This window comes from Periplaneta americana, chromosome 4 (assembly GCF_040183065.1).
Source record: "Periplaneta americana isolate PAMFEO1 chromosome 4, P.americana_PAMFEO1_priV1, whole genome shotgun sequence".
Lineage (NCBI taxonomy): Eukaryota > Metazoa > Arthropoda > Insecta > Blattodea > Blattidae > Periplaneta > Periplaneta americana.
This window is the reverse complement of record NC_091120.1, coordinates 37,484,360-37,511,049: the sequence shown is the minus strand read 5'-3', so window position 1 is coordinate 37,511,049 and position 26,690 is coordinate 37,484,360. Positions and strand designations below refer to the sequence as shown.

Sequence of the window (26,690 nt, the reverse complement as noted above, 5' to 3'; positions counted from 1 at the left end):
CGTCCCACTCCACCGCATGAAGGTAACGCTACTTTCTGAGTGATTTTTACAATACAAGGTAGTTGTATGAGAAAGGTTGCCTTTTGTTTACTCATATTTACAGTGGGTGGTATGGGGTCAGTGCCTCTATTACTTCCTGGAACTAAGAATGTTATGTTCGTCCCGAAATATATCCTTTCTTGGGTAGGTAAAAAGGCTTTCTAAATCTGTGTAGCTATTTCAAATTGTAAACTTCCCCAGCAGATTTTTTTTTTCCTTTTAGAGAAGTAAAAGTGAATAAAACCCCTAAATATGTGGATTTATGTAATACCACGCTATAATATGTAATGTGGGATAAATATGTAAAAATATGTAGTATCAAATTTTAATATATTAACGGTAATTACATGATTCGCAACGATTTGTTATTTAATAACGGTTAGGTTGAAAGGAATACAATATGTAATTACATAAAAATCCGGTCCTTAGTGATTATGGTCTAGAAGACTGGGAAGTTTTAAGTTCCATTTGACGTTGTGGCAATACTTGTGTAACTCAACCTGCAACTTTAAAATATGCGTAGTACAGAATATACGAAAGTATATGGAAATTTTGCCATCAATAGGCAATGAAAGCATTGAAATTTCGATTACTTTTGCATATTTCTCTATGCATTTCGCTGCGCGTGTTCTGGGATGACAGGGCCAACGCTGTAACTACGACCAGATAATTACTACAGCGTCATATTTGTGAAAACAAGAAATTAATACACCTGTTGACGTAGGGGGCACTAATAACCCATCACAACTTTAAATGATATTCAACTTTGTTTACACAAAATAAACAATTTAATAGAAATGGCCTAAACTTACTAGTAAAATAATAATGAAGTAAAATAAAAATTCGCTACGTACTTGGAAAAAAGAAATAAATTTACCATGCGATAAGTACGATAACACGCGAAGAATATAGAGATAGATGAAGTGAACATTACGGAAATATTATACCTTAGGACTAGCCACATTACAGGCATTTAGTAGACAAACAGACAAATATACGTGACTTAATACATATAAGATAGTTGCATTAATAGGAATTACACAAGTGAATATCAGCCGCAGAAGATAAATATGCAAAAAAAAAAAAACTAGACATCAAGTACCTATATCAAGAGGGAGATCAGCGAATTTAAATTACTTACTAAAAAGAAAACTCTTATTTTTTTTGAAATTGAGCGAATAATGAAATTTAAAGAAATAGGCTGAAAGTCAGCCGGCTCACATAAGGATACACACGAACTCCGTTCTGAATGGTAGCATTCCGTTCCTTAGTCACTGGGACAGAGTTGCTAGAATTCCAAATGGCAGGAAATAGTTATATGGTTCGTCTATAATATGGCGTAAATTGGGTCATGGACATGTATGTTATGCGTATTCAAGATAGTGTAAATTGCGCCAGAAATATAAGTATTATGCACCTCGATGATAGTAGTGTAAATTGCGTCTTCATGGTATTGTAAATTGAGCCACGCACATATGCATTCTACGTTTACAAGATAATGTAAATTGCGCCACGAATATATATACTGTGCGTCTTTAAGATGGCGTAAATTAAGTTATATACAATTGTATTGTACGTCTACAAGGTAGTGTAAATTGCTCCACGAACGTAAGTATTGTGCGTCTCGAAGATAATAGTGTAAATTGCATCTCCGTGATAGTATAAATTGCGCCACGAACATATATGTATTATGCGTCTCCAAAATAGAATAAATTGCGCCACGAACATGTGTATTGTGCGCGTCAAAGATAGTGTAAATTGTATCATGGACATTAGTATTATGTGTCTCCAAGACAGTATAAATTGCGTCATGCACATATATATTATTTTTCGTTTCCGAGATGGTATAAATTGCATCATGGACATGTGGCCTTTCATTCTATTACTTAGAAACTTCTCTTAGTAAGAGTTAAATTTCTTTTTAAGATAATTGTGCGCTATTTGATAGTTAGAGTTGACATTGCAGTTATAATTATGTTCCAAATTTGATTTATATAAATCAGTGTCATGTTGTGCATCATCATACGTACAGATTTTACTGGGACAAAATTTTCTTTACACAGCACTAAGCCAACTATCATTAGCTTTAGGCCTATGTTTTATTAGGAATCTGGAGTCGTAAATTATGATTTCAGATTTTGTTTTTTCATTTTTCCTTCACATTTCAAAAGAGAACACTTCCGTGACTACGAAAACTTTAAACGGTTAGGTAAAAGTGAATAACTGTTTTGTTTGTGGACGTATGTCCTAATGTCATGATCTTGTATTTACTAAGAAACGGTAGAAACTTAAAAATTTCCCATTTCAGTCTATGTTACTTAGTTTTATTTCAGAATAGTTTCATAGATCCGCAGACGTGAATACATAGGCCTATGCGGGAAAATATACAATCTCGATTTTGATGAATTTATATCTCGTGGCGCGGTTAACAAATAATCGTGACTCAATATAGGCCTAAAAATCTGTTTTTGAACGAATCCAAAAATTTTCTTCAACCTTGGCGCAGTTTACTTAAGTGTATGACCTGGAAAGAACCAAATGAAGAGGTAGATTCCAAATGTCCTAGTCCTTTTTTCAAGATTTTAACTTGTTTTATTCACATTTTAATTTATCATTTTCAAGCTTATTTATAGGCCTAACTGTAAGTTTATTTAACAGACTCTACTAAGTCTTGATTTAGTCTCTACATATGTTTTTAGAAACAGATGTAAGGGCATAAAATTTATTTTATATGTTTTTGTCAATGTTCTCATAACTTGTCATTTGGGCTTAAGCCAGTTTGGAATCCATCTCTTCAAATATGTCCACCGTTGTGGAATGATGGCTAGCACGTCTGACCGAGAAACTAGCGGGCCCGGGTTCAAGTTCTGTTGAGGTATTTTCTGTTGAGGTATTTTCAGGGGTTTTCCCCTCAACCTATTACGAGCAAATGCTGGGTAACTTTCGGCGCTGGACACAGGATTCATCTCGCTAGCATCATTACCTTTATCTCATTCAGAAGCTAGATAACCATAGCAATTGATAAAGCGTCATTAAATAACAAACTAAAATAAAAGAACCAAATGGTAGTGGCATCATAGTTCTATCAATCGAAGCACTTAGTGTCAAATTAAACGTTGCCACCAAAACAAAAGACGGTACTGCAGTTTTTATGAGAGTTTTATGTTTGTCGTATGGTAACTAATAAAATGAGTTGATAAAGGATTTTTTTGTGTAAAAACAGATAGCAATACTAAAATCCGAAGAACCTTTCTCATATAAATACTATCTAGAAATGTATGTTTTATTTTATTGGATTAGTACATTATGTCAAAAAATCTGCTTTGTCATATTTTGCGATAAACATATAGTACAATTAAGGATATTGGTCCAGCAAAAACTTCGTTAGCTTTACATTCTTGGTTATGAAACTTTGTTTCATTATTCTGAGTGCTTCGTTATAACCGATTTTACGATAGCATATCTCATTCTTTGGATACAAAATACAGTCAGAGTCTAAATCAGTCTTGGAGGAATTCTGGCTCTGAATCAACTAGCTTTGTCATATCTCCTTCCTCATTCCAATCACACCAGTCCAAGGCGTTAACAATATAAAAAAAATACTGATGATATTTTTTAAGTGTTTCAACTCACTTAAGCATCGGTATGCAGTTTACTCCTTGCATTCTCTAGTTCATGTAACTCAGTCATGTATTGTTAGATTTTGGAGTCTTGTATTCACCTCATTTGGATCATAATTATATAAATGATTAGAGTTTTTTTTTTTTTTTTTTTTTGTAAATTTGAGTTACATTTTGAAAGATCATTACTAATCCTATAAATTTCAATACGTTTGCCTGAAATTCTCCACATATCTTCCAAACTTCCTAAATCATAACTTGCTATTTACTTTTTTTCAGATTATCCTTCAAGAGCTAAGAAAAACTTGTTTTATGTAGTAAAAATTGTAGAAGAGTTTAAAACTGTGATGTTTATCAGATTAAAAATAATATTTTCCTCAAAAGTCTTGAGGTTTAAGGAAAATTCTGATAGGAAGTTTTGTTAACCACACCTTCAAGAAGACCTACAATAGTACATTATGCAACGAGCCTATAATGAAGGTAATTAAGAAGCGAGTATGGATATTTATGAAACGAGGCAAGCGAGTTTCATAATTTTCATACGAGCTTCCTAATTACCATTATAGGCGAGTTTCATACGACTTTTTATGCTCGACCATATTTCTAACTTGGTATTATCAATTTTCTTTGTATCTGACCTTGACCAATGTCCCGTATGTTGTGAGATGTGCACAGACGCGAAAGTATTGATTTTTTCCGAGGAACAGATGTTAACATTGACCTTGCTAGGCCATAAGAACCTACAGAGATAACACTGAAATTAAATTAAACATTGAAAAGCGAGATGACAAATTGAATTTATTTGAATATTATTTACAATTAACGCTAATTATTATAGTAAAAGAACATAACCTTCTGCGACAGTATTGGATTTCCAGCCTCCGTGACTTTTCGCTAATTCTCTTTCGATTGCATATCCGAGAATAATCGATACTTGCGGTTTTATAACGGTAGAAAGCTGACCTGTCATTGGCTGAACAGTTGTAACCTGAGTCGTCATTGGCTGAAAGACCTGACCTTTAATGAGTAGGTGTACTTTAATGACATGCATTAAAGGACTGCTACTAGGTGTATAATTATTACATTTCGGCATGGTCGAGCATAAAAAATCATACAGTACATATTACATAAAATTTGGAGGAGTATCATTTTAGTAAAGTGACAGCCTATGTAAGAGAATGCAAATGGAGAAAAATTGAGTTAAAAAATATAAAAGGCCAACTAGAGCGTGCAACCTTTTCAGTATAGCCAGCGCCAGCGTTTCTGCCGTGTGTCCTTAAGTAGAAAGCCAGTCAGAGAGCATTTGTTGCCAGTGTAGCTGAGAACGGTACCCCCCAAATACGCGTCACGTCAGCAATCTAACAATCATAGTGTTTGTTGTCAGTCTTATTGTCCACTGACAGCAGAAAAGGTACTTCGCGCTTCTGCGGTGTGTCCTTGAGTACTTTGCCCAGTCAGTGGCATCTGTTGCCACTTCGGATGTGAGAGGGTGGCACCTCCTAAACAGAAGTCACGTCAGCAGTCTGCCAATCATAGTTGTCAGCTTTCTCTCCCACACAATGCGACAAAGATAAGATACTCGCTGTCAACATTCCCACTACTTATTTCACACGCCAGAAACGGTGGCTTTGGTTATACATGTCGGAAGAAACAGCTGATTGAATTGGCCTATCTGCATGAGAAGTTTTGAAATGATAGTCTGACTTGAACCAAACACAATTTTTAAAATTTAAAAGCGAAAAATCAAATTTTTTCAACAAAGTTTCACCTCTATGTATCCATAAACGAAAACGTTAAAAATTCGCAATACCCTTATTTTAATATTAATTTCGGGTGTAGTTATTAGGATCTACTCGTCATCTGCAGACAATATAGTTACCATTTCGTGAAAGGAACAAAATTTGCAAAGAGCGTCTATAACTAATTTATTAATATTTTCTAGTCTTATTCATGCATAAACAAGAAAACCATGGAGCCTTGCTTCGGAAAATACGAATCTTACATGATATTACGCGGCAAGCTTGTTCGATTACTGCAGTTCTACATTATAGTACGTAAAATCTTGTAACAAGTATTTTTTTGTTGCTTACAGATAAAAAGAAGCTGATGATGGCCTTCTTTGCGTTGATGATGGTGATAAAGATGATAAAAGTGAAGCTCATGTTCCTCTTGCCCATGCTCTTGGGAGTCGGAACGGCGAAGAAAATATTTCTCAAGCTACTTCTCTTTGTTTTTCCTGCCTTCGCACACATCTTCAAGTTCTGCGCGTACTATCATGCGGCGCATACGAAATATCACCACCACCATCACCAGGTCAGTACATTGCATTATTATTGTCGTCTAATAATCAGACTCTTTAAAGAAGCCTACCTTCTCAATATTCTGTTTTATTTATTTACATAGGCCTGTAATTTCAGTATTTGTATCTGTGATTCCCGTACTAATGATGGAGTCGAGAGGCCGTTCCCTCCATTTACCCACTTAGCAACTCGATCTTAGTTAATTTCACAACTAAAGTGAACGGGGTAAGAGTTCGGGGCAGAAGAAGATATCAGATGATAGACGACATTAAGATAATATATAGATCATATGTGGAGACAAAGAGGAAGGCAGAAAATAAGAAAGACTGGAGAGTGCTGGGTTTCCAGTGAAATATCTGTCCTTGGGCAGAACACTGTGAATGAATGAATGAATGAATGAATGAATGAATGAATGAATGAATGAATGAATGAATGAATGAATGAATGAATGAATGAATACTTTCTTTAATTGGCTAGTATTCTGAAGTTAAAAATGTAATTTATATTCAATTTTTAACATCAATGACCCATTCTTTACCAGTCTGATAAATAAAATTAAACGCTAACATGAAAAATTTAACCTTTCGAGAATTTTTTTCAATTTATCGCAAATCACACAAGCTGTTATTATCTCTTTCACGTCTCACCAATTCAATTATTACAGTGGATTCTCCTAAGTTCGACTGAACACAATTGAAAGTTCAGTCCAATAAAGGTAGTGGATGTGGCAAGTGAAATGAAAACAAATTCTTATTGATTACCCATCAACGAATACAGTACTGTACTTGCATTTCCTGCCCGCCCCGAGACTTGTGTATGCGCTTCTAGTACCACAGTGGGTTTCCACAGTTCCGTCTCACAAACGGCACAATTCTCAAATAGAAAAAGAACAGTTCATCAGTGATGAATACGGATGTACTAATCAATAAAACATTCTGATTTCCTTTAACAAAAATATCACTACAAGACACAGAACCAATTCCCATTCAAATTGCCAACCCATTTCTTAGTGCCCGTATGGGGGCGTGTCTAATCCTCCTACGTAAGCAGTCGAACTTGATTTCTGTCGAACTTAATAGATTCCACTGTATTTTCATAGTATGATATGATATATATTTCATGCCATCAATTCCATTCACGTAAAGTGGACCTCAGAATGTTGTATCCGGTGCCACTATTACATTTATTAGGGCCTACATGTATACCTTTTGTTTTGTAGACGCTCTTACAATTTAGATTCATATCCCGTACTTACATTGTCATTACTGTAGCCTCTCCTTCTCATCCTCTTACACTCATTCAATATATACTATAGCCTCTCGCTTCTATTCCGTCTAAATTATTTCATATTCCTCCCTTCTAAAGTCTAATGACTTCATTCAAAATTGACACTTTTACAATTCATTTCTTGATTTCCAATTCACTTATAATCGAACACAGTGTTTCTAATAATACTTGTTACTAAACCTTATTACATCATTATCCAATATGTTCGTTATTATATCTGTTTCCTGTGTACATTCCATTTTCTGATCTCACTTATTTTCTACAAACTATGCTTCACTACCGTAGCTAGCCTCCCTCACCATACTTATCGTCTATTTTCATTATCTCTGTTGCCTTACTTAACTTCCTACTATACTCATCAAATTTATTATTTATTTTTCATATTATATCCTCAATCGTCTCTGGGCCAGACAAATCCACTTCATCCAATTCTCTTATAAACTCGTCCTCTTTTTTTCTTCTCTTCACTTTTCCCCATTTCAGCCCTTGCACACAGAAACACTTTCACTTCCCCTCTCGGCACTAACCTTCCTTCCTCCTAAGCTAATTAATTCACTTCTCGAACCACTTAAATTTTTAATCGTGACCATTGGCTTTATTACACTTGTACTTAAGCCGCTCTTATCTGTTTTATTTACATAAGTTCGCTTATTGTATTGTTGATCTCATCACATTCTTCACCGCATTGTTGTTTTCCATTTCCTGGTTCTGTCCCGCTTCCCTCGGTACGAAGACCTTGCATTGCACACTAATCGATTTCGCTCCAACGTCCATACGTTTCTGGTCAATGATATTGTTATGATAGCTACTATTTTATAAGATGTATCATTACCAGATAAATTAATATCAACTCTCAGGTACTGAGTACGAAGGAAATTCTATCTATGGATGTCTTAGTTAATGTTAATGCTTTTAAGTATTGCTAGAAGTATTGATTTGTGTTTTTTTTCTTTTTCTTTTTATTTTTTAATCTAGATTAAAATTGCAAGTTTCTTGTTTATGTTAGTTAATTAGTTAGGATACAATTAATTATGGTACTTAATCACTCATTTAAAGTTTGTGTGACTGCAACCTGTGTATATTTTTGTGTGGCTTTACTTTGTTTATAGTGTTTTTTCCTCTCTCTCTTTATTTCTTGTATAGCTTTACTTTGTATATAGTGTACTTCGGTACATTAAAATAATGTATTTTATTCTGTTTATTTCTATTGCATTTGTATTCCTGGTGTTGTGGAAGAGAAGCCCTCATGGTCTTAACTTCACCAGAATAAATAAATAAATAAATAAATAAATAAATAAATAAATAAATAAATAAATAAATAAGTAAATAAATAAGTAAATAAATAAGTAAATAAATAAAATAAGTAAATAAATAAAATAAATAAATAAATAAAATAAGTAAATAAATAAATAACTAAATAAATAAAATAGGTAAATAAATAAATAAATAAATAAATAAATAAATAAGTAAATAAGTAAATAAGTAAATAAGTAAATAAGTAAATACGTAAATAAGTAAATAAGTAAATACGTAAATAAGTAAATAAATACATAAATAAATAACTAAGTAAGTAAGTAAATAAGTAAATCAATAAATAAACAAACAAGCAAATAAATAAACAAATAAATAAATAAACAAATAAATAAACAAATAAATAAGTAAATAAATAAGTAAATAAATAAATAAATAAGTAAATAAATAAATAAAAAAATAAATAAACAGATAAATATAAAAAATAAAAAATAAATAAACAAACAAACAAATAAACAAATAAATAAATAAACAAACAAATAAAGAACAAATAAATAAACAAATAAATAAATAAATAAATAAATCGTTGTACATAAACGACATGGACTATTTCGGTGTAAGGGACTTCAGAATCTCGGAATTAGTTTATTTTGAATCACTTTTCTAACTCATGATTCCTTCTACTGCAATTTCATCGCGGATAAGCCCATTATGTCAGTGGAATTGCGGAATCTTTCGCAAATAGATCCACAATCACAGAGTTAATTAATTTCAGAGATCGGAAATAATTGCGTTGGACATGACGAGATCAAAGTTTTAGAATCATTTATCCCTTATCCATGTATAACATGTGCGATGTACGTCATTTCCTAACAGAAGAACAGGCTAGTGTGTGAGGCTGAGTAATGCTGCCAATTTCAATTTATTTCTTGTTTATTTTTAACAATGTATTTGGCATTTGAAATCCTGATTTGCAATATCAAACTCTGAATTGGAATTCCTCTTTATGTTTATTTTTTTATTTCTGTTTTGCCTATTACTCTTTTTTCCATGATATTGCGTCAACGAAAATACAGGATATCGTTAAATCAGAGCGGAAGAGTTTAATTCACTAGATAACTTATATTAAGCATTGGCATAAGTTCAGAAAACCAATTTCATTAAGTACCTCAATGTAATTTATAGTACTAGACACATTCTAGAAATTATAGTATAATTCACAAAAGTGTAATTAACTTTCGTGCTTCGAATAGTACCGACTTAAAGAGGATTGAAAATTTGACATCAGTTAAGGGGATACTCCATTGAAAATCATGGAAATTTTTCAAAATAATTTGTTGACTATTTCATTTACTTAGAATGTATATTTTCATACTCAAAATGGATTTAGATCAATTCTGGTTAGAAATATACAAAAAAATTTAATTAAGGCTGTATGAAGACGTGGCATTTTACTTCATCATCAAAGAATTCTTTTTCACAAATTTCTGGTCATAAATCTTGTAACTTTTGTTCTGAAGTTGGTTCCTTGAAGTTACTAGATCAATGTAGCGGAGGAGAAATTTTAATAGGTATGTTTTCCTTAAACATTCATTTTACTTTAAAATCCATTTTTCCGTAAGTTTAGTCTGCTTTTCTTGACTCAACACCAACTTTTTGATGCCAAATATTAATCAATCTGGATGAAAATTTTACTGAAAGTATTTATGAGGAAGTTGCATGTTTCTATACACTTATTTTATAAGAAATGCTGCTACTTTATTTTATTAATATTTTTATAAATTATAGAAAAATAACATATTCAAAATTTGAAAACTATTTTTAAAAGTTAATAAGTGAGATATTTCATAAAATGAATGCATAGAAATGTATGTAAAAATTAATTTTTTGGTGCTACAGAATTATCTGTGATTCTTACCATTTGTTATTAATGGAGAGAAATTCAGAAACAAAAGGAATGCAAAAAGAACAAGAGAAATGCAAGGGAAATACGGGGAATACAAGGAGAACAAGGATAATACAACACGAACAAGGGGAATTCAACGAAAACTAGGAGAAACAGCGAAAACAAGGGTAATACAACGGGAACAAGAAGAATACAACGAGAAAAATGGAAATACACGGCTAAAAGGAGGAATGCTAAGACAACAAAAGCAATGCAAGTAGAAAAAGTAGAATGAAAGGAGAAGAAGGGAAATGCAATCGGAACAAGGGGAATCCAAGAAGGAAAAGGAGAATGAAAGGAAAACAAGAGGAATGCAAGGGAAACAAGGAGAATGCAAGGAGAACAAGAGTAATGCAAGGAAAAAAAAGGAGAATGAAAGGAGAACAGGGGCAATGCAAGAAGAACAAGGGGAATGCAAGGAGAAAAAGGGAAATACAAGGAGAAAAAAGGGAATGAAAGGAGAACAAGGGGAATGAAAGAAGAAGAAGGGGAATGCGAGGAGAACAAGGGAAATGCAAGGAGAAAAAAGGAATGCAAGGAAAACAAGGGGAATGCAAGGGGAACAAGGGGAATGCAAGGAGAAAAAGGGGAATGCAAGGGGAACAAGGGGAATGCAAGGGGAACAAGGGGAATGCAAGGGGAATGCAAGGAGAAAAAGAGAAATGCAAGGAGAACAAGGGGAATGCAAGGGGAACAAGGGGAATGCAAGGGGAACAAGGGGAATGTACAAGGGGAATGCAAGGGGAACAAGGGGAATGCAAGGAGAAAAAGGGGAATGCAAGGGGAACAAGGGGAATGTACAAGGGGAATGCAAGGAGAAAAAGGGGAATGCAATGGGAACAAGGGGAATGCAAGGGGAACAAGGGGAATACAAGGAGAAAAAGGGAAATACAAGGAGAAAAAGGAGAATGAAAGGAGAACAAGGGGAATGAAAGGAGAAGAAGGGGAATGCGAGGAGAACAAGGGGAATGCAAGGGAAAAAAGGAGTATGAAAGGAGAACAAGGGGAATGCAAGGAGAATAAGGAGAATGTAAGGAGAACAAGAGGAATGGAAGGAGAAAAGGATAAAGAAAGGAAAACAAGGGAAATAGAAGGGGAACAAGGGGAATGCAAGGCGAAAAAGGAGAATGAAAAAAGAAAAAGGACAATGAAACGAGAACAAGGAGAATATGAGGAGGATGAAGGGAATACGAGAAGAATAAGACAAATATAACGACAAAAAGTAAAAGACGGGAAAAACATGAGGAATTCAAGAAGAACAGTGAGAATAAAAGTAGAGAAGGAGAATAAAAGGAGAACAAGGGGAAGACAGGGAGAACAGAGGGATACAAAGAGAGGAAGAGGAATAAAAAGGGAAGAATGGGTAGACATGGAAAACAAGGAGAAGGCAAGGAGAACAAGGGGATTTCAATAAGAACTGGGGAGCAAGGATAATAATGGAAATATGCAGAGAAGAGGTAGAATACAAGGAGAAAATGGGAAAGACAAGTAGAACAAGCGGAATACAAGGAGAACAAGGGAACGACGTTGAGAGAAGGGTGAATTTTATGTGATGGCTAATTCCCAAGTTATCGTCGCATATCTAGTGAGAAGAAAAACGTCAAAGTTAGGTGCACACTAGACCGAATGATTCCATTTAAATATGTGGTCTCAGTTTTAGTTGAAAAGAAACCGTGAATATTAAGATAAAAGAAGAGAATTGTTGCGGAACGCATAAAATGCATGAGAAAGTTTGTACAGGCCTTATGTTAATGCCATCAGTTTTTTCAATAGTAAGCCTACATTACAGGATCCCTCGGAGGAGTGTAATTGAGTTATGTTCATGTTTTGGCACTCAAAATCTACTACATGGCTTGAAGCAACCTCGAAAGTGACGCCCTCTGTCATGCAAGCGTTAGGCGTGATAGCGTCCTGGTTGTTATAATTAGCGTCTCTGTGTTTACGGATCTAATAACGCAGTTTAAGGAAGCCTCTTCGCTCGTGTAGCGTGAATGAGCTCTCGGAGCGAGCGTTGAGAGGGAAGGATAAACATCAAATTGTGTGAAAAAGCCTCTGTGGCCCGGATGTTTGTTTGTACGTGCGTAACCAGGTCACGAAATATGACAACAGCAGTCTAGAGGCTGGTACATTCGTGTTATGATTGCCGACTAAAACAAGATCCTATTTTGGTTGCAGACCACTAATGAAGGAGTAGAGATTGGACTCAAAAAATCTACTTTAGCTACAGATTCCCAGATGTCCTCGTTTTTCTAGGATAGTACCCGAATTTATCTTTTTGTCTCAGAATAAAATTCACCTCTGGAATGTCTCCGGATTTTATCATTTTTCCCCAGAAATTCCCGAATTTTCAGTGTTAATTACAGGGTGTCCGGGAAAGACCTGACGAAAAAGAAGTAATTATATATCTGAAACTATTATAGTTATTACCTCAATGCTTTCACAGTTAAAAAGAGAGATAATTTTTCTCCGTTCCATTACGCTTTCATCGCATGATGACGCAGAATATCTGCATGGAAATATCATATGTACAGGGACATCACTTTATTTTTACCAACATTTTTAACATTAACCTGCCTATACTCGGAAACACTGTTGCCCCCTTCCATTACAGGAGTTTGATATTACTAGTGCAATATGTAAACAAATCATTTTACTAGGTATAGGAGGAGAGAAAAGTAGTGTATCCATTTATGTTGTAGGGAAATACGATATTACGATTTTCAGTTTGATCATCACTTTTACGGAATTTATCAAAATACAGTAGAGTAGTAACATTTTTTTTTTTCAAAAACTCAACTTTCCAGGCGGCTATGTTCGTTATGTAATGTCTACTTTATTTAGCATATTAATTATTGGTGTTAACATACAATATAGAGAGTGCATTTAAATTGAGGGGCTCATAAGTAAAGGGCTGTAAGTGCACTTAAGTTACTTTTGAGAAAATGGGGTTTAAATATTTAAGCTTTCGTAAAATCGGTGAAATTTTTATTTAAATTTTAATGTGTGATGCGATTAAAATATCCCTTTGCCACTAAAATTTCAGATACTTTTTCTTACACTGCATGCACTTAACTCATGTTATTACAAATGTCACTAGCATTCCTTTGCTTCTAGCCACCTCAATTCAAAAAAGCTAATCTGAATTTTTAAACAAGTTGCTGAAAATGTTGCCGTTCATTACAATGCAGGCTTCAATTCAGTACGCATATTATTAAAGACATTTTGAAGCATATTCTCTGAAATTGAATTTATCGTTTCTTGAATATAATTTTTTAGTACGGTATTATAAATATAGGTTCTTTCTTTTATAGAAAACGCAACCATATTTCTGAAACACACTATACACTGCAGTGTTTACTTCACTGGTTGAAGACTTCGAATGCAACAGCGGCCGTAAGTTTGTGTGTCTAACGGGAGCAAGGACATTAGTGAAGGGGTGAGAGTGAAGTACATTCAGAAATGCAGGTACAATAAAAATGCAAGTAAAAATAAAATGATGTCCCTGTACTTCGGTACATTAAAATAATATATATGATATGCGTAAATCACTTCGTGATTTAAGACGGCGCTTATTCCGTCGGATCCCGGTCAACTAGTCACTCATAACGAGTGCACCTTAGCACATATATGGACTACAGTCCTATGTTCATAGACTTCTATGATGTAGTGCAGAGGGCGGCCACTAGAGGGAACCCAAGAGTTGGAATTTAAAACTGAGACGATTCTGTCCGACGCCGGGGTGGGTATCCGGTGTGGCTTAGTGGATAAAGCATCAGCACGTAGAGCTGAAAACCCGGGTTCAAATCCCGGCGCCGGAGAGAATTTTTCTCCGTTCCATTACTCTTTCACCGTATGATGACGCAGAATATCTGCATGGAAATATCATATGTACTTCGGTACATTAAAATAATATCAATAAGTTTTGTTACTTAGCAGAATGTTACTCGCAGCATACCATTGCGCGGGAAGAAAACGAGAAAAAGCTCGTTCTGCGCAGCGTATGTAGTCAGTCTTGCTCTGAGAGCTGAAAATGCAATTTGTGCGTGTACCAAGTGAACGCTGTCTCACAACTACCACCAGAAACCGTGTTTCAACAAAACGGAGCTCCCCCCACACTATACTAACAATGTGTGCGCTTTCGTCGATGACACGTTCTCTGACTGTTGGATTGGGAGAGGCGAACCTACACGATGACTACCACGGTCGCCGGACATGACCACACTGGATTTCATTCTCTGGGGTTTCGTGAAAGTTAAAGTGTATCGCACTCCTGTGATCGATATTGCAGAGTTACGTGGCCGAATCTACGAAGCAATAGGACTAGTTACACCGGGATGCTTTCGCGTGTGTAGCATAGCCCGGACCACAAATGGTGCTCATATAGAAGCACATTAAAACTTTTTGTGTTTCTCTTTATATCTGTGAAAACACCACGATAATAAATGCAATAGTTTCAGAGATATAGTTATTTCTTTTTCGTCACGCCTTTCCCGGACGCCCTGTATTGTAATTTTATGAAATATTGTTTAATATCTGTGTCTAGGGTATTCATTCACAAGATGAAATAGAGAGAGTTCGGTCGACACTTTGGATCGGATCTCGGCATAGCTCAGATGGTAAGAGCACTCATCGCACCAAGCTGAGAGTCCTGGATGCTGGAACTAATTTTTCTCCTTTAATAACTATCTATATGATGATTACATAAAATATCTATTGAATGTAAGCTTACTGTATGTTGCTGAGTTATTCTACATAAAGAGAAAAATTTAAAGAGACAGTCTATTATTTTTCTTCAAATATAGATGGAGTTGACCTGGAAAAAGATAATTTCTGTGATGAAAATTATTGCTTGAAGAATTGTGTATGAGTAAATGTATGGGTAATCCTATTACTCTAGGTACGCATTACTTTATTTTATTTTATTGTGGTATTCCACAGAACCGAAATCATCCTCAGTTCTAAAGCTAATTCAGGTAATTCCATAGAAAATCCTAAGACCCAACAATTCCACCGACCGTCGGTAAGCTCATAGTTGATATAGTGTCGTAAAATAATCGATTTAAGAAAAGGAAACTCTGCGTTTAAGTTGAGCTTGTTTAGGAATGTTATGACGTCCTCTACAAACCGCTAAACACAAGTAGGTCATACTTATGTGGGTGCCGGGGTGTGTGGGAGTAGATAGTAACGAGTATTCTGATCACCTTGCCAAACCGAAAGATGAACCACGCTTGTGCTACCAGTCTCTCTTATCTTAAGGGTTGAGTTGTTACTAAACAGTATTAACTGAATCGAGCGTGTACCCATTTATTTGCACAACAGTTTGTAACGTTATGATACTGTCAATTTTATCAGTCTCTAGTAGGTTGTGACCCCAGATAAAATGTCGAGTATGGAATCGAACAGATCACCGCGTGTAACAGACAAAACATAAAATAAGACGGAAAGCAGAATCAGCGAGACAAGACCATGGGGTGCAATTTCAGGAGGGCGGGATTATGACCCAGCACTGCGACTTCTCACGATCTATTGTGCTAACCCTCTAAGGTTCGCTGCGTACCCAGGTTTCGAGAAAGCAAGCCCAATCGTCCCTAGGCCAGCCCCCTCCTTGCGTCGCCAGCCGGCGTTTGGGAAATACTATGGGATTGTGACAGAGTGAGATGCCAAATGTGAGGAAACCGGAGAACCCCGAGAAAAACTACAACTGCGACTTTGTCAGCCACAAGTGTCACTATGGATTTTTCAGTGAGAAATCCCGGCTGGATCCTCACTCGAGTCGCCCTCGGTAGCGCAGTTGGTATAGCGCTGGCCTTCTATGCTCGAGGTTGCGGGTTCGATCCCGGCCGAGGTCAATGGAATTTAAGTGTGTTGAAATGCGACAGGCTCATCTCAGTAGATTTACTGCCATGTAAAAGAACTCCTGTGGGACAAAATTCCGGCACACCGGCGACGCTGATATAACCTCTGCGGTTTCGAGCGTTGTTAAATAAACCATATTTTTTTATATAGTCAGGCACATATATAATAATAATGGTACGCCTAACACTTGCTGATAAATAATAATAATAATAATAATAATAATAATAATAATAATAATAATAATAATAATCTTTATAGAACAGGACGGGTAACATTAGTAGAAGAGGGAAGTATTATATTATATTCTCATTGAATTTGGTATTCCCAAGAAACTAGTTCGATTAATTAAAATGTGTCTCAGTGAAACATACAGCAGAGTCCGTATAGATCAATTTCTATCTGATGCTTTTCCAATTCACTGCGGGCTGAAGCAGGGAGATTCACTATCACCTTTGCTTTTTAACTTCGCTCTAGACTATGCCATTAGGAAAGTTCAGGATAACAGGCAGGGTTTGGAATTGAACGGGTTACATCAGCTTCTTGTCTATGCGGATGACGTGAATATGTTAGGAGAAAATCCACAAACGATTAGGGAAAACACGGGAATTTTACTGGAAGCAAGTAAAGCGATCGGTTTGGAAGTAAATCCCGAAAAGACAAAGTATATGATTATGTCTCGTGACGAGAATATTGTACGAAATGGAAATATAAAAATTGGAGATTTATCCTTCGAAGGGGTGAAAAAATTCAAATATCTGGGAGCAACAGTAACAAATATAAATGACACTCGGGAGGAAATTAAACGCAGAATAAATATGGGAAATGCGTGTTATTATTCGGTTGAGAAGCTTTTATCATCTAGTCTGCTGTCAAAAAATCTGAAAGTTAGAATTTATAAAACAGTTATATTACCGGTTGTTCTGTATGGTTGTGAAACTTGGACTCTCTGAGAGAGGAACATTGGTTAAGGGTGTTTGAGAATAAGGTGCTTAAGAAAATATTTGGGGCTAAACGGGATGAAGTTACAGGAGAATGGAGAAAGTACACAACGCAGAACTGCACGCATCGTATTCTTCACCTGACATAATTAGGAACATTAAATCCAGACGTTTGAGATGGGTAGGGCATGTAGCATGTATGGGCGAATCCAGAAATGCATATAGAGTGTTAGTTGGGAGGCCGGAGGGAAAGAGACCTTTGGGGAGGCCGAGACGTAGATGGGAGGATAATATTAAAATGGATTTGAGGGAGGTGGGATATGATGATAGAGACTGGATTAATCTTGCACAGGATAGGGACCGATGGCGGGCTTATGTGAGGGTGGCAATGAACCTTCGGGTTCCTTAAAAGCCATTTATAAGTAAGTAAGTATAATAATAATACCTGTTATGCCTGTGTATTCAGCGTAATGCCCTGTAATGTCGCTTCTTTATATTACTACTAATTGAACAATTCGGTCCCATTTCTTGGTTTCAAATCCCAAATCAGTCCCGCTTGCCAAGAGAGGGACAACATGCCAGTCCCGCCTTGAAAACTCTAAGGGCCGTATTCATAGACATTTTTAGCGCGGGTTTCCGGTGGATGATCAGCGTTTTTCGTATTCATAAATCAGTGTTAGCGATAGGATATGATTTGAATTCTGTACTAGTAACCAGTGGACAGCCGGGGTTAGCTTAGTACGCTCGTAGCGCGTGCTGCGAAATGTCTATGAATAGCACCCTACGCAACCAAACTCGGTCCTTCTTGTTGATAGGGGAAATATACTAGAGTGCATAAATTTCCTCCGCAATTTTAAAAGATTTTAGTGTACAGGTATGGTTAAAAATTACGCAATTTAGATTTTTATGCAAAATTTAAAATAATATGCCTAATAGTTGTCACAATTAGAAATCATTAATTAATTCTAGAACTTCCTAGAACAGTCTTAACATATTCAAATTTAGAAATTAAGCCAGTGTCATGTTTTGTGATAAATTCCCTAAAAGATCCTCTTTATCTATCATTTTTCTCTTCCTCTTCACCATGCGAGTGCGACATTTCACGTAAGAATGGCGCTGAATATTTTGAAACGTCTTGACTACCGGTACTACAAATAATGTTGGAATATGGGGAATAAAACATACTGTTCAGTTTTGACTGCAATGATTCGACACTCTTTGTAATTCTATATGATGAAGAAATGTACTCAGCCCAAATTGTAGAAGGGAAACCAGAATCTTCAGCAATGTAATTGTCAAGGAGAAAATCGCAAGAGTCAGCAGTACAGTACGTGGTCGTTCGGGGGCAGAAACCGCATAATTTCATCAGTAAAGATATTATCTACATCTTTGGGTTCCAGACGAGGAAGGTCGAAAATCAACCTAAAAAAATCTGCCCGTTTCAGACTTTCTCCGATATTCACTATTCAAATACAGTATTGTATTTTCCGATACCAGCTTCGGGCTCTCGGTTAATTAATTCCCTCAAAGTTACTACATCGCCCTCAACAGTATCGATTTTTGTTAAGTTACAATAAAAATTTCCTCGAAGTGTCGAATCATTTCACTCGAAACTATGGGGTCGAATTAGGTTTACTGAGATACATGCCATGGGACCGAGATGGGTTGTTTACAAATTATTCCTCATGGTAACGGGACCGAGTTAGGACGCAGCGTAAATCCCATTCCTGACCGGGACTCGAACTCGGACCGTCTACTCGACAGGCTTAAGTACTAACCACTCAGCCACCACAGAGAGAGAGAGAGAGAGAGTGAGTGTGCGTGTGTGTGTGTGTGTGTGTGTATTCACACTACAAATGGGTATATGCCCGGTGACATTGGTAACTGATTACACTCAATAATGACAATTAATAATAAACACAATTAATAAAAAATAAGAAGGCCATAATCTAGAAGAAATATAGGGGAAGACATCTCTTGTAGATTGGATGTACGAAGTAGTCAGGCATCGAGTAAAGTTTTATTTAACATCGATTTTTAACTGCAGAGTTTATTCAATATCGAAATTCAACATAGAAGCTAAATTTCGACAAATTTCTCCTGGAATTCACACAGCCCAATAGGCCTATTCAAATACATACGTAATTATGAGAACTCCCAAAACTTAAAAAGAGAATACCGGTACCATATTATTTTTATGCTCGACCATGCCGAAATGTAGTAATTATACACCTAGTAGCAGTCCTTTAATGCATGTCATTAAAGTACACCTACTCATTAAAGTACAGGTGTTCAGTCAATGACAACTCAGCTTACAGGCATTCAGCCAATGACAAGTCAGCTTTGTACCGTTATAAAACCGCAAGTATCTATTATTCTCGGATATGCAATCGAAAGAGAATTAGCGAAAAGTCACGGAGGCTGGAAATCCAATACTGTCGCAGAAGGTTATGTTCTGTTACTATAATAATTAGCGTTAATTGTAAATAATATTCAAATAAATTCAATTTGTCATCTCGTTTTTCAATGTCGAATTCAATAATCAAGGTTATATCAAGTTTAACGGGATTACATCAAGGTCAATGACATTATTGTTCCTCGGAAAAAATCAATACTTTCGCGTCTGCCCACATCTCACAATTCACGACCTAGAACAAGATCACTTCCGATCTTGTCAGATACAAATAAAATGTATACATCTGAATAATTTCAAGTTAGAAATATGGTCGAGCATAAAAAGTGGTATGAAACTCGCCTATAATGGTAATTAAGAAGCTCGTATGAAAATAAACATCCATACTCGCTTCTTAATTACTATCGTTATAGGCTCGTTGCATAATGTACAATTATGTTATAAAATAATAGGCCATTTTGGAATTGAGGAGAAAGTGTGTTAGAATGTAGTTTTGGTGAAAGATATTTTGTAACGTTGAGGAAAACGGAACAACCCAAAGAAAACTGTCATCCTTTGATCTTATCTGTCAAAAGTGTGACCTCATTAAATGGGGGAAATCAAACCCAAATTTATTAAATGATAAGTCCGTTCTCTAGTAATCAGCTATCGGGGATCTTCGTCTCTTTCTTCTCAGTCTTTCGCGGCTACTTTTAAGCCTTGGTTTTCCTGAACCGACGCATGCGAGGTTCGAGGCCAGCCTCTCACAAATCCGGACTACACGAGAGACTTTTATAGCTGCGAGGTACGAGGTCTGTGCACCTCGCAGCTATAGAAACCACTCACTATCTCTCGTGTAGTCCGGGTTTGTGCGAGTGGATCCTCGCACCTCACACCTCGCACGCATCGGTTCAGAAAAACCAAGGCTTGAATGAAAATGTCAAGGTCCAGCACCTCTCTACGTTTGTAATTTTATTATCTATCGAACAAACAACGTTGTCCGCAGGGATTATTGATGCCAATATGTGTTATAATTTCAGAATATTTGGGAAGTGTTTATTTTAAATCGATTATTGTGAAATATTGATTTACCCGTCCTATAATTTACACGATAGCTTCAGGCAAGTTCAAACATTTTAATAGCTTGAGGGGTATTTAAATTGAAATATGACAGATATTAAAATTTAGTGGAACGTGAAGAATCGATTTATTAATGCTTTGTATGTAATTATGAGCTGATGGAATAGTTAATTTAAATATGAAGCCATGGAAACGTGCACTGAAAATGACACGGCAGTGAATGCGGTACAATGTACGTTGAGTTTTCAACACTTTGTGTCCCCATTATTGTTATTACTATATTGGGACTGCAACTATGCATTTCAAAGGTTTTGTTTTCATCCGGCAGATATTAAGTTACGTTGTTTGAAGTAGCGTATTGCGTGGTATGGAAGCATCTCAAATAACCGCCAAATTTATTTAAGGAACTTTTAGGTTTACGTTTATGGTTTTCAGAATGTAATTGCAGCAACTTCAAATTCACTTCCTTATATAGGTATAGTCCCGTCGCTCTAATTTCTGGCAGCCAATCACGTTGCAGGTAGGCTACATTTAAACGTGTGCGACTTGTGATTCGCTGATGGCGACGTTATTCATTTCCTAAGGCTCGATAAATACTTAATATAATCGCCCGCCATTCATGTTCTGGGAATAATAAGTTAATTAAGTAGTAAAATATCGCTGCAATCGAAAAGTATTGGGAATAAATTTTAATAAGGAACAAAAAAAGTTTCCTGCCCAGGCAGGATTCGAACCATGAAAGTCTTAGTTACCAGTCTATCGTGCTCTGGAGTGAACAAGGCTCTGAAATCAGCTACAAGGGTCGGTCCGGTTTTTTTTTGCCACTACTGTACATGTTTCAATCGAAAAGAAGTAATTGTTTTACGAGTATTATCAAATATGGCCACGTAATCATTCATACTGTAGGATAAAATAATCACTACAATAGAAAATAGATGTAAAATGTCTTACGAATGACTTATAGGAATAAATCAAATTACAAATAAGGAAATTGAAAATATTATCTTGTATTCTCTCCTGTTAAAATCACTGGCGTTAGCACTCGCGCGGATTACATTTTGAATCCACTCTAAATACATATAAATACACAGAAAAAAGTCACAATTACATCCAAAAATCAGAGCTCAACTGCAGCAGGAAGGTCCTGAAAATTTCACGGTATCAACATTGAAAGCGGAGATGTGATGACGTAATGATCAGCAGTGGATTACAGATTTATGTCGCGCGAGTACTGGAGGATTAAACATTCGACATTCCTAAAGTTAGTTCCATCGTGGTTAATATCACCCACCGCAAATCTTTAAGATTATAAATTGAAGAGCGGGTTTGTAATTACTGTCACTTAATAACTATATGTCACTAGTGTTGACTTTGCTTGTAAGATTAGGTAGGTAGTTTGTGTGTAGCATTAATATCGCAAGTGATATTTTGTTGACGAGATAAGTGGGGTAAGGAAGATTCTAGACAATAATGGAACCTCGCGAACTCAACCAAATTACAAAATCAGCATTGGATTAAGCCAACGTCTCATCTCTGCCTCCGCATCAAAGCACTCCGTAAACAGTTCGCTAATATCAAAGTAGACACATTTCCTTAATAGCGGTTGCTTGGCAACAAGTCATGTACCTGTTCTAAAGACTTAAAGCAGAAGTAAATACGACTTTGATTTAAAGGACCTTGTTCTTTAAAGATATACATGATAGTTTCAGATTTATATTACGATTTTAAAACGTGTTTTCCCGCATATGCAACGTAAAATTTGTCACGTCCCCATAAACACAGACTTTCAACCATTAAACTGGTTTGCATTATAATTATTTGTAGTTCTATATACAGGAGGTTTAAAAAATACGGGGCATAATTTCAGGTATGTATTTCCCACATGTAGACAATCAAAATAGTTCATTACAACATGTGTCCGGAAATGCTTCATTTCCGAGTTATGGCCTTCACAACATTGAAATTCACCGGAACGTTTTTCTTTCCGCAAGTCGTTGTCATTACAGAATATGTTCAAAATGTCCACCTCCTGCTTGAATACTGACCTCACATCGATGTCTCATTGACCTGCGAACACGATCCCAAACTCCAGGAGTATTGCGTATGTCCTCAGAACATGCCACAATTCGATTCCGAAGGGATTCCAAATCAGGCACCGGAGACGAATAAACCAATGATTTTAAATGGCCCCACAAGTAGAAATCAAGAAGGTTCAGATCAGGTGAGCGTGGAGGCCAAGCAATTGGGCCACCTTTACCTATCCATCGATCAGGAAACCTTCGATCCAAGTACCGGCGAGCCGTACGACTGAAGTGTGCAGGAGCGCCATCATGCAAGAAGTGAATGTGTTGACGATTGATCAGTGGAGTGTCTTCTAAAACATGAGGTATGATGTTTTCCAGGAAGTTTGTGTATGCCTGCCCCGTAAGTCTGTTTACAAGTACATGGGTCCAACTAATCGATCACCAATGATACCGGCCCACATGTTGAGGGAGAACCGCACCTGGTGATGAGATGGAACAGTTGCACGTGGGTTTTCATACTCCCATACATGCTGATTGTGGAAATTTGTTATGCCATCTCGTGTGAACTGTGCTTCATCTGTAAATAATACTAAGGCAGGAAAGTTCGGATTTACACCACACTGCTGCAAGAACCACTGACAGAATCTAACTCGTGCAGGGTAATCTACTGGTGACAGGGCCTGTACACGTTGCAAATGATAAAGATAAAGATACAATTGATACTCTTTCAACAGTCTCCAGACAGTCGTATGAGGAACATTGACTTGCAACGCTACCCTTCGTGTGCTGATAGAAGGAGTCATGTTCACAGCCTCCAGAATCTCCTCCTGTACTTCTGGAGTTGTAGATCTTGGTCGTCCCCTTCCCAAACCAGGAGAGTTGAATTTTCCATACTCGCACAGACGGTAATGGAGACGTACAAATGTCTTCCGATCTGGACATTGTCGCTGTGGGTACCTCTCCTGGTACAAACGACGAGCCAGCGCAGCATTGCCGTCCGCCTTACCGTACATGAAGTGTATCTCTGCCTGCTCTTGATTTGAATACATGTCGCACAGTCTAACGCCTACACAACACTGAATGTAAGCTTCGCCTCGGAATGAACTGTCAGAGTGCCCTCTTAATGTCTCCTTTGACGGCAACGACCTGCGGAAAGAAAAACGTTCCGGTGAATTTCAATGTTGTGAAGGCCATAACTCGGAAATAAAGCATTTCCGGACACATGTTGCAATGAACTATTTTGATTGTCTACATGTGGGAAATACATACCTGAAATTATGCCCCGTATTTTTTAAACACTCTGTACAGAATGGACATAAAGTGTCGACCCATTTTAATGAAATAACGGTAGAATGAAATAGAATTTAACTGAGGGGGGCATGGATGGCCCAGCTAACCCTCGATATGGAATGAGTTGCGCACCACAGATCCCCTACGCGCACCGTCCTAACCACATGACTCCCTTAACAACCTGTCCCTACAGCCGACAGAATCCATATGCTTCGGCAAATTCCCCCAAGGCCCCCCTGTCGGTGCGAGGCGAAACTACTCCCCAGAGTAGGTCCATTGCAGAAGCACATCCAACGTCGCTGAACTACATTCCACGGAGGCTGGTCGAAAGAGTCAGCAGCTTCGGGAGACCGCCGGTAGAGTGATCTGAAAAACCAGAAACGGGATGATGAGGGAGGAAAGGAAGTGTCGAAGATGAGTGCGGTTCCAATAGCCTGATACAGTTACCTGATATTAATCCATAGGAGTGAGGGGAAAACCCCGAAAAAATCTCACCCAGGCAACTCGTTCTGACCGGGAATAGAACCCGAGACCGCTGAGTTCGAAGTTAAACTCGCTAACCCCTCAGCCACAACGATGGACGAAATAATGGTTATTCGAACATGAACTTCATATAGGACTGTTGCTACAGTGTGTACATACGTAATTCATCGTAATTTAACATGACTGCCATCCATTTCACAGCATTGTGCCCAGCGTTTGAATGAAGCCCTAAAGATGTTCGTAAGCATGTCGCCAGAATTAGCTGCAGATGCTTTTGGAATTCGATTCTTTAGGTCCTGTAGATTTCTTATTTTGATTTTGTACACTTCTGATTTGATAACCCCCAATCAAAAAAGTCTAAGGATGTAAAATCAGGTGAACGTGTTGGCCATACTTGTGTCGAACCTCTACCTATTCATTAGTTGTGAGGTATGTTCTCACAACTAACGCAAAATGAGGGGATGCTCCATTTTTCTGAAAGTTAACGGTATCGACAATGTCATCCTTCTGTAGTTATGACCAGTGTTGCCACGACTTATTCACGAAAATCAGGAGAAAATCATCGAAAAAAAAGGAGATTACAGTAGATTAATTAAACATGAATTTACTCGCTGTATTATAATATTAAATTACAAAACAGTGTACTGTAAGAAAGATGATACTGTTGTATTACTATATAGCACATCCCTAACCAATGAAATGGAACAATTTTGCTAAATATAATTACTGTCATCTCTACTCAGCTTACGTAACTAAGTCATGAAATTTTGTTTTTACACAGTAACGTCTTATTGACAATGTGTCGCATCAAAATGTATTAATCAGGAATTTTTCGTGTATTCACAAAAGATTTTCGATACAACGAGGTTTATTTTAAAGGTGATGTTAAATATAGTACTGCATTAGCTGCGACTATAACAGACGAAAAATTATTCCCTTTCTTACTTTTACAGAACTATCCTCTAAACTGTTCATCATTTTCCCATTCTGATTTGATATTCTGGGAGTAGCCTATTTACTTTTCTTTCTTGCTGGGACTCTTTCACTCATTTTAAAAGATCAAACAAAAATCCATTACCTACACTTCACTCTCTCACTGTTCCACGTGCACGCAATCAGAAACAAACTTCACTACTGAATAAGTTTCGTTCTTCTTCTGTTCCCCGAGTCCCCAAAACAATAATGAAATAACTTAATTCTGTCGTCGATTTGCAAAAGGGGACATGTCCAAAATAACAAAGTGTTGGAAAATGGCAATAAAAAATCATAACAGACTTAAAATATTAAAATGTCACGAATCCTGAATGTTTGTATCTATAGTGATCTATTGAGAAAAAATTATATGAACATTTTAATTTAACTTATAGTTTTTGCGATTTTCCAACACTGTGTTTTTTTCGACATGTCTCCTTTTGCAAATCGACGACAGTTATCACATGCTTAACGTTGCATGAAGAGTGTGAGTGTGAGTGTGAGTGTGAATGTGTGTGTGTGTGTGTGTGAGAGAGAGAGAGAGAGAAAGTGTGTGTGTGTGTGTGTGTGTGTGTGTGCTTTCGTAGTATGGTTTCAAACATTCGTTTTCTATCATTCTGTAATTATGTTTAGACTATCGAGTGGATTGGAGAGACCCGTAACTATGAGCCACGTGTATAAACCTTGTATTTACCTGCTGTGTGCTGATATCATAATCCGCCGCTGGACTCCAGACGAGAGGCGACTCCTTGCTTCTTGTAAACATCATTGTGGCGACGCATTATGAGCAGGGAGACAAATGAAAACACTGACTTGTGTATAAGATGCAAAAATAAGACATGATGACATAATATATGTGCGCTAAAGTAATGAGTTGAAAATCCGGGCGTAGAACTACGTGACTGCAGCATGCCAAAAAGGCAGGAGAAATTCGGACTTTTGACAAAAAAAAATCAGTAGAGCAGTAGATTCAATAGAAAAACAGGAAATCTCCTGCTAAATCAGTAGGTATGGCAACACTGGCTATGACTCAAGAAATTATTCCCGCATGTCCAAGTAAGTGTTGCCTGTAATGTTAGCTTCTGAGAACTTGAAAGGACCATAAACAGTGGTTTTTCTGAATCTAAGTCATATATTTACTTTTGGCCTCAATTAAATCATAACATACTGCCTACGAACTGCATAATCTGTGTCGTCTAGTTCGTGCAACACC

At 36.8% G+C, this 26,690-nt stretch overlaps 1 protein-coding gene across 1 annotated transcript in view; it reads left to right on the top strand.

The window, feature by feature from the left end:
* The window catches only part of LOC138697714 (uncharacterized), a 142,257-nt gene that overhangs the window by 65,811 nt on the left and 49,756 nt on the right, over window positions 1-26,690 (top strand). Inside the window, exon 2 of the mRNA XM_069823194.1 lies at window positions 5,752-5,972. Within this exon, the coding sequence (XP_069679295.1) occupies window positions 5,752-5,972 (221 nt within the window). The remainder of the gene's footprint in view (window positions 1-5,751; window positions 5,973-26,690) is intronic.